We start from the raw sequence: 10,023 nt of genomic DNA on the forward strand, positions 1-10,023 counted from the left end.
AATTTTGCATTTTGCTGCATCAGCATAGTATTTAGAGGATGTTTTAGACTGAATGACGCCAGAGAACAGGGCAACAAGGATCTTAATGCAGCTCAGAAGCACTTTTTGACTAAATACAGTTAAACCCCAACTCCAAACCCCCCAAAAAACTTGTGTTATATTATTTTGTTTATATTTTTCATTGTTTAAAACTCCAAACCCCCCAAAAAACTTGCGTTATATTATTTTGTTTATATTTTTCATTGTTTAAAAGGGTATTTTAAAAGTGAAGAAATTCACTTTCTGATTTATCTATCGTCATATTAGAGGGTTTTCTTTGTAATCTGCAGCTCTCAATCCACGCTTTACCTTGGGTTCCAGTATGGGCTCCACTCGGTCATTGGATTCTTCGTCTTCAGAATCGGAGTTCCCTGCTTTCATGTCCAGTTGTTCAAACGCAGAATCTAATACTCTTAGCCCATAGTTGACTGCTTCTTGGACTTTTGGAATCAATTCAGCTTCCTTCTGCTCCCGTGTTTTCTCCTTTTCAATAAAAAAAACAAGCATTACATCTGACAGAACCTAGAAAAGTGATTGTAGCTAACATAACAATTCCATCAATCTTATCTGTTGTGAACTTCCATTTGGTCTCACATTTCTAGTTAAAAAACAAAAAACAAAAACCTAGTGGTAGGAATGATTAAGATGGAGATGGAGACTTTGTCGGTGGTTGGGTGGTGCATGTTTATTAAAATTAGGCCAATAGTCCTTTAAGACACAAACAAAAACAATTTTTACAAAAAAGAAAACAAAAACCCTGCCGCTAAGGGGTGCTAGCTAAACTGGTCTTCAAAAACCTTAAAAATCAACCTAATGGGATGAGCTAATCTCCTTTCCCCAAGGTGAAACACAAAAATACAACTCAGATTTCCACAAAATAAGCACAGCTTCTCATGTTGTCCTGTGTGTCTCTCTCCAACCATGGCATGGCTGAGATCTGCCTTTTATAGTCAGGCTAGGTTTGTTTCAGGGAGCTTGATTGGTAGAAAGGGTTTACACTTGTGGGTCATTGTCAACCTGTCATGGCAGCAGTAAGGGTAGCCAACCTCTAGGTAGACTCCCTTCAGTCCTAAACCCCTCATTGTGTGGCTGTTCACGAACAGAGGGGCAAATTTAGGGTTTATGGTGCAAAATCAATCGCTGCAAATTAAAAATGATTAAATATCATTTGTTCACTTCTAATTTTAAAAAATCCCATTTCAATTAGAGGTAGTAATTTCAATTTAAAATAGTCAAAACTTTAAACATCTCTAATATTTTCAAACACTTACCTGTTCTGATGACTTTTCTCCTGCATCAGGCTTTGAGATAGCCTCTTCTACTTCCTCATCATAAACTCTCTGGTAATAAATAGAAGTGTTCAGTGGATTTGAACACACTCAAATTTGTTAGTACTGAGGCGAACATGGGTTTTCATGTAAACAAACATTCAATTCTTTAATTTTGAATTAGCTGGAAAAGAAGGGTATAATTCATACCATATTTAAGTACCGTATTCTTTCGAATTTAAGACTTTTTGAATAATTTTTTGCTTCTCAAAAATAGCTTGCTTCTTAAATTCGAGTACAGTATAGTGATGCGTGTATTAAAATTGGCAACAAAATACAGGACTACCGAGTGCACAAACAGCAAGATGACTGACTGCCGAGAAAAGGCGTCACTGCCCGAATCATAAGCAGCAATGTGACTTACTGCCGAGAAAAGACAAACCAAAACGTTACTGTCTGATCTCGAATCATCCATGACATACAGGCAGCCATTTTCAAAGAAGCAACATCAGCTTCCTGAGGAATTCAAATAGAAGTTTTTACAATTTCAGCATTTCTAATAAACAGCACCAGCTTGTACAGATTGGAAATGCTGATCAGACCCCCCCATATTCTTTGACATGCCAAGAGATACCACAGTTCACAAATTGGGAGAAAAACAGATGTGAGATATCATGACTGGAAATGAGAAGCAGCACATAACTGTAATGCTGTGTGTGATAGCAGACGGCCAAAAACTGCATCCATGTGTGTAATTGAGGTTGTATATTTGTAAATGCATATTTACTTGATGTTTTATTTTTTCATCAAATTCAGTTTGGGAAATTTGGGCTGCGTCTTAAATTCTAGGGCGTCTTAAATTCGAATTCATACGGCAAGTGTTGATAGGTACAAGTTTCCTTTTGTTTTGCTTACCTTTGTTTTGTGAGGATTCAATGCTTGTAATGTTTAGTCTCTTACTTGCCATTTAAACGTTAAAACCATTATATACCTCCCTCAGTTTTCTTTACTACGTGTAACAAACATTGCAGTAAACTGCTTTTTTTTTTTTTACTTTGAAGTAATTTCTTTGTCCCCAGAAGAAGCAAGTACTGGTATATTACTACTGTAGAATAATTTGTTTCAAGTTTAATTTTAAATAGCATTTTGATAGTCATTTTGCCATATCTATTATATAATTTTAACATCATTATTATGGAGATTTTATTTTTATTTTATTAGACTGTAGTGCTTTTAGTGTTCCTGAAAAAAGTGGTTACATTTATTTGTAAACTATATTGTGGTCTAGGATTATATGTAGCGATATTCAAGTGATTAATTGCATGAATATTTTCTTTTAAAATGAATTACTATTTGCGGTTTACAGAATCATATGCAGGCACAACCTGCATAGACTATACAGGCTAATCATGTGCTATAGTTTTCAAGATGTTTCACATTGTTTCAGTGCACAGTCTGCACAGTTTTACTTAGTCCGGATGCAATTTAATATATTAACAAAATATGAAAATTGATTTAATGCATGTCTTTTTAATGTCGTTTTGTTTTGGTCAGGGTTTCACCCACTCCCTCCTGCAAATTAACACGTCCATTAGCGATCCTCACTGAATAAAGCGACTTGTGGCCACTTACTTGTAATCAGTGGGTCCTCAAATTCTCAAAAGTAAGAATGTGAAAGATATAAAAGATGTGTATAAATGTGTCGGATTATAGCCAAATCAATTTGAAACATTTATATGAGGCTATGCATACATGCTAACATCTTGGTGAAGAGTGGTGCAAAATTAAGCCAGTTATCATGTTCACAAAGTATAGTGTGACAAGCACAGACGAATGGACAGACAAACACTGTTAGGCAAAATTGTGAGAGAAAGGCTGACGTGACATTGCCAGTACAGGTATGTTTCAGTCAAGAAACATTTCTAGTATTCTTGTTAGATATAATTGTTTTTCACTATAACATAGGTGAATGTAATGTATAATGACAACTTACTGGAGAAGCATCATATGTACAATGCATCTCAAAACGTTTAATGAAAACGATTGGTATATTATATGGTAAGGCATCTCACCTAAGTCTTTGACTGGTGTTGACTTTAAACAACAGTTTTTTTTTTTAAAATTACAATACTGAATGAGAATAAAATCCATGCTTCTTTTTTATGCGCTGATTTCTAGTTGTTTTGAACCACTTAGCATCAATTGTTACAGGTAACAAGGAAATTACCTTACAGCTATTTAAATTTTTTTTTTTTTTTTACTTTATTGTGGGAGTAAAAAGTCACAGGTTATTCGTGCTGGCCCCATCCAGTCCTCCAAGGTTCTGAGACTACTGTGTTTACTTTACAGTGTTTACTTTAAGAGCAGGGTGATGCATTATCATTTTAATGTTCAAACTGCATCCAAAAAGCTGTGCAACACATCACAGTAAGGGTAAACTTGAACACAATGATGGTAAACTTTTTTTTGTTAAACTATCAGTCCTATAAATATTTTCCAAGTAAGAAAACAAAAAAAAAATCTCTTGGGAGTAAAATAAACACTATTCTGTACAGTAGAATGTCTGCTTTTGATTTCAGATATCATAGGTTTCTTTTGTATATCTTGGATTCATTAATTCATGAATTGCTGTTTTAAATCTGTTTTATGAAGTTATCAAACATCTCCATGTATGCAACCAAATACATTTAAAACACTGTTTGTTTGAACACTTACATTTTCTATGAACTGGGTATTGGAGAGCATGAGGAAATCATTAAAGACAGTATGCAGGCAACAGTCAGTTGCCTTTGTGTCACGGATCAGTCCATCAAGCTGCTTCTCAATTTCATGGGTTTTTGACATAATTCGTTGTGAAAAGTCTTGCAGGAAGAGAAGAAGCTGTTCAAATAGTAAAACACAGACAGCTAGTAAACTCTGTAGTATAGTAGTAAAGCTAAATGCACTAGTAACATTTTATTTCAAGCTGAAGCTAATGTAAATGTGCAGAAAAGTTGGAATTTTACACGTACTTATCATAAACTGTCCACACTTTATTGATCAACGGTGTGTACTCCAATTATATGATATTTTTATAAACAGGAGGAGGGAGGAGATAAAGTAAACTGAAACATCAGTGAATAGACCTATAATGGAACATTATTGTGAGAAACATAGAACACAGCTCATTATTTTAGAACTAACTACTACTCAAATTAGCTCACCCCAGAGTCTGCAGCCAAAGACCAGTTTTCACTGGTCTTACGCATCTCTTCCAAAGACCAAGGCCTCTCCCAGATATGTTCACCCTCAGAGCCATTTTGCTCAGTAGTTCCATTGAAAAGTGACACACTAGGTCCATTCATCTGCAACAAACAGCACAGCATTAATATCCTGGCTATTGCTTTTCTAATTAAAAAATCTGACTAACTTAATACTTTAATCATAACCCTTACAATAAAGTTACACAGGGTGAATATAACTAAGGCTACCTTTGCAAGAATTAAAGACAACATGGGAAGTAGAATCCCACAAATTGTGATGTAAACTAAAACATTCGTTCCACTATGAGCACAACACTGTTATATGTCAAAATAGAGTACGATTTGAAATTCTTCTGGAAGATATTCCAACTGGAGCCACGATGGGTACAGACTCTAACTGGAATCTTAACTGGCAGAATTTCAAATACTACCAGTAGAGATGCAACTCAGATCTCTCGTAGACCGTTTCCAGATCAGCTATAAAATTTATAATACATTCCTGTACTCCAACTGAATCACATTACACGTACAACTCTGTATATTCTGGCGAACTGCTAATCCATGTGTGATGAAACTCATGTGTGACATTTCAAGCATCTAAAATATCAGGTTGTTTTGTACAGTATTTACCGACCTTGTAATTATTATTAGTCCCTGTATCCTCATTTTTTCTCATATAAATTTAATTGAATCTCAGCACCAAAACACACACTAGTTTATTTAGAAATTAACTATCCAATAGTGATATGTTTGTATTAAGATCATTTATAGATAGTGCACAACTGCAAACTCAAAAGATCAAGTTCACCACACGACTGACAGTAAAGTTTAAGAGTTTTAAACACTGAGCCTAATTCGTTTTTTGCAAGGGCTAATCAACACATTTTCTGCACAGCGCGAATTTTCACAACACACTAAATTATGTTCCCCAAACAGAACTACAATTTCCTCGTTTTATTTAAACGGAAGGAGGATATAAATACAGCACTAAGCTACACCAGTGAAAATTGCTTGTACTCGCTCAGGGCCTTTTTTTGAGAGAAAAAAAAAAGCCCTACCGAAAACCCAACAACCATTTCATTTTTTAAGAAAGGTTATAAAGTAAAAAATGTTTCACTTACTGTGACTTTCGTTTCCTTTCCTCGGTTGTTTTCGTAATTTTTGTTTTATGTTATGAAGATGTTTGTTTATTCAGTAGATCTCTGACAGCACCGCCATATTCAGCTTGGCCCCAGTCAGCTGACATGAGTCACCTGACACACTACTTGCACTGCGATCACGTGAAACAAAGACTACAGCCATTCACAATGTTACAAAATAAAAAGTAGCTGTCAACACCCTATAGTGGATACTATAGGAAGTTACACACAATCTAATAATGTTTTGCTCCGTTTGTATACACCTGATATGCTGTTTATGTTTTTATATTGTACAACCTGTAACACTACACATTTGACAGCTCTTGTGGTATGTTATTTCATGTTTACAAGTATTTATGTTTCACAAAAGACATAAAAGTAAAAACATTATGCGCCATCACCATTAAAATCGTTTCAACCCCAGAATGAAGTATATTATTTAAAGAATCAGGATCAGAAGGCAGGAGTTTGTGTAATCCCTGTTAAATAATTTGTTCTAGCCCTATAGCTGTATAAAGCTCTTGAAAGTTAGTTGACTGTTGCCTGCACCTGGAAGTATTAATAAAGTCAATCAGGGATGAAACTATTAAATCCAGGTTGACACAAAACTGTGTCCAAGCTCACATACCCATAACCCCAACAGCTTATTGATCAATGGTGGTTATAACACTGTCCCAATAGCAGCTCTTATAATAAAATAATATAATACAGTACTATAAAGTTGCTTTAAAACTTTTAGGTCAGGGGTACAGTCTACAAAAAATAACATTTTTTTCTGCAGTAAATATTTCTTAGCTGTAACTCTTTCGTGTAGTAAGCACTCAGCATATATCTATATATCTATAAATGCAAATTAATGTTTATGGCTTTCAACATGGTAAGAGCACCTTTTTCATACAGCTTCATTATTTTATATTTCAATTTAGTTTAAATATGCACAAAAATAATGTATATCTTATGACTGTCTTAGCTAACCCTAATGATATTGCCTTTTCTATCTTATTGAACAACAAATTGGAATTTACAAACAAGACACAGTGCTGAACATGCTTTAATATCTTGCTTGGAAATACCCACCATCTTTCCAAGAATGCTCAAATATCACCTTTCTTCAGTGTAGACAGTTCCTGATTGAATATTACAAGCAGACAGTGATTTAGTTTTATGTTAAAAAAAAACCAAACATTATTGTTATTAATATTATTAGTGTACATTTGCTTTGTCCTTTGGTAAGGCTGTTATATGCAACTTTCGGGAAAGTATAACAGAGATCTGTGCTAGGATTGGTCCTATTGAATAGTGAATTACACACTAACTACTATGTGTTTTTGTTATAGAAGTATGTTTTCGCACTTGGGCTTCTTGCTGCTGCAGCCCTGTGCAGAGCAGATTGCACGTTTGAGCCACTGGTCCTTGACATTGACAATATAAACAATATTCCAACTGGTGAGAACAGTCTAATTCCACTGCATCACGTGTTTTGCTCACATCTGGTGTATGTATGTATGTATGTATGTATGCATGTATGTATGTATTAAAACTTTGTTTCATTCAGGATACTGTAGGTGAGATTAAAATCTCTGATTGTAGAACAAAAGAGATAATTCTGCCAAATAACTACCTCCTAGACACTTCACCAAACAATATCAGTTTACACTTTAAATTGAGAGCACTGTACCAGAATGAGAGATGCATGTCAACTCTTTTTGTCCATACTGGACTATGCTGAGTTTATACACTCTGCAGCATCTCAGCATACTATACACAGTAATTTAGTATTTTACTGTATTCCATTCTCCAGACATCTATTTTTGCTGTTGTTGTTATTCAAATGTCTTTATGACAACATCCAAGTTAAGTCTCTAACTTCCCCTGTAAACGTCCTAAAATGAATTTTGGGATCATGAGAATCTAAAAGCCTGGAACTCCTTACCTATTAAAACAAAATGTGATTTAATAACAAGTAACAAGAGGGTGAAAAAATAACAAGAGGGTGAACATCACATTGAGAGTTGGTAAATATATTTTAAAAAACTGATCAAAATTATTCATATTTATTTTTTTCAGACTGTATTGATCAAGATGGTAAATTGCATAACTTTGGCTGACAATGGTATGGAAAGGACTGCTTTCAAAGCACTTTCAACGAATATGGCACCACTTGCTGCAACATGTAAGTAACATGTAAAAGCATGGAGTATAACCGAATGACTTTGTCATTGTCTTTTATAAGGGAGGTTAAAGTAAAGTTGCCACATTTGTTTTTTAGCATTGTTTTTTAATGGTCAATATTAATAACTGTAAATGTCGATTCAGTATATCAACCATCTATAACAGTGTCATGCATACAAAACTTGTTTACATTAAAACATTCTTTAAATATTAAAGAATAATAAAGAATACATACAAAACCATGATATATTGAGGCACTAGTTTATAGTTAATGTATGAAAGGGCTTACAAATATATTGTATATATATATATATATATAAACATGTCATTTCGATTTGTAATTGATTCTAGATATAATTCTTATCATATGGATATGGCACATTTTGTAGTATATACCATACCAGTACACATTTCAAAATCAGTTCAATAATTCCTTCATCATTGTTTTTTTATAGGTTTCAACCTATTTATGGACTTCCTGAGCACTGTGAAATAGTTGATGACAAGAGAACCTGTAGAAAAAATTGTTCTCAAGAACGATCACACAATAAGTGTTACAATAGAGGCCAGTAAGAATCCTATTGATCTCTACAGAACTGCTCGGTTGTAACAGTGTCTGGTTAAAATTGGTTGTAGACAGAGTTGAGTTAAAGCATACATGCCATGTTGGATATGTATTTGTCTTAATAAACATCAACAGTCTAAAATGGTTGTCTTTTTACTGTAATGGAGCTTCTACTAGCAGCTCATGAGTTAATAATAGTCACATCAGTATGAGACACATGCTTACCTCTCCCCTACAGAGTTGAGTGGTAAGACATTTGTCTTTGAATTGTGTGGTTTGCAGCTTACATGCAGCCCTTCCCTTTCAATTCAATTCAATAGGCTGACATGTCCATTCATTTCAGTAACACCCTAGGGGAAAGAGAATCCTGCCAAAGACAGTATCAGTTGTGAAAATTATTGTAATTGTTCAATAGTGCTAATATTGATGCATGAGGTGCGTAACAGAAAAGGAAAAAATATACAGAATATTAACAGGGCAGCAGTGAGGAGTAGTGGTTAGGGCTCTGGCCTCTTGACTGGAGGGTTGTGGGTTCAAATCCCAGTGGGGACACTGCTGCTGTACCCTTGAGCAAGATATTTTACCTAGATTGCTCCAGTAAAAACCCAACTGTATAAATTGGTAATTGTATGTAAAAATAATGTGATATCTTGTAACAATTGTAAGTCGCCCTGGATAAGGGCATCAGCTAAGAAATAAATAATAATAATAATAATAATTAAAATGTTTGCACAACTACAGTATACTGTATTGCACCACTATGATAAAAAAACAACTAATAAACAAAAAAAAAAAATATGTGGACTCCAGTTGGAGAATTGCTGGGAACTACGCTACCATGTCCATTTGCAAGAAATAGGCTTATGGAGAATAAAAACAGCATGCCACGAATAAATAAATTTATTACCATTATTTAACATTAAAAATAAATACAAAAATAGTATTTTCGGCTGATCTTTAGATTGGTCTTTTTCCCCCTGGATTTGGCTTTTGTTGTAACAACGTTTGGTTCAATACACACAGAGCACATTGCATTTGTAAAATGCAATTATTTCTCAGTGTAAGTAAAATAAATAAACAATACAAATGGCAGCTGGACGGAAATTCCCCAGCCCAGGGGATCGGAACATTCTGGAAGGAAGGGGACAGCCTGACCACGGGTGACCGAGCTGGATGGAAAAGTACAGACTGGGTTCTCCCGTTCACTCCAGCGCGCTGACCGCACCCCCGATCCACGGGGCGCGCCCTTCCGGGTTGGTGATGAGCAGTCAGCGCACCGGCCCCTTGTCCATCTCTCCAGCCAGTCCTTGTGATCCCGAGAGGCTCTTTTAGTCCAGGAAACGGCGGGGTCTCCGCCTAGGCCTCTGTGGACTAACGGGTCCCGCTGATGACGCTGCTCCAGGGGACAATCCGCGGGACTGCTTCAACAGTGTCTCAGGGGCGATTCCCTGGCCAGCCCTTGGTAGGGGGCGAGTCAATCCTGGTGCAGCACCACTTTCCGGCCGTGGTTACAAAAATGCACCCGGTATATGACTTCCCCTAGTGGTTCCAGCACCCGGCATGGTTCCACCCAAGCGTTGTCCACCTTGGGGAAGCGA

At 35.7% G+C, this 10,023-nt stretch overlaps 1 protein-coding gene across 7 annotated transcripts in view; it reads right to left on the reverse strand.

Annotated features, from left to right (window-relative positions):
• Positions 1-5,871, reverse strand: part of washc2c (WASH complex subunit 2C) — a 34,968-nt gene extending 29,097 nt beyond the window's left edge. For 4 of the 7 annotated variants that reach the window (XM_034030990.3, XM_034030992.3, XM_034030988.3 and 1 more), the window contains exons 1-5: positions 5,671-5,870; positions 4,511-4,651; positions 4,023-4,187; positions 1,311-1,379; positions 349-522 (exon numbers count right to left, since the gene is read on the reverse strand). In XM_034030990.3, coding sequence (XP_033886881.3) covers positions 349-522; positions 1,311-1,379; positions 4,023-4,187; positions 4,511-4,651 — 549 coding nt within the window. In that variant the 5' untranslated portion in view covers positions 5,671-5,870. Of the gene's footprint in view, positions 1-348; positions 523-1,310; positions 1,380-4,022; positions 4,188-4,510; positions 4,652-5,670 lie in introns of all 7 variants that reach the window. The other 3 variants (XM_034030987.3, XM_059035779.1, XM_034030989.3) reach the window with 1 other exon arrangement.
• Positions 5,872-10,023: the final 4,152 nt, after the last annotated feature.

Source organism: Acipenser ruthenus, chromosome 13 (assembly GCF_902713425.1).
Source record: "Acipenser ruthenus chromosome 13, fAciRut3.2 maternal haplotype, whole genome shotgun sequence".
In the NCBI taxonomy this organism is placed as follows: Eukaryota; Metazoa; Chordata; class Actinopteri; order Acipenseriformes; family Acipenseridae; genus Acipenser; species Acipenser ruthenus.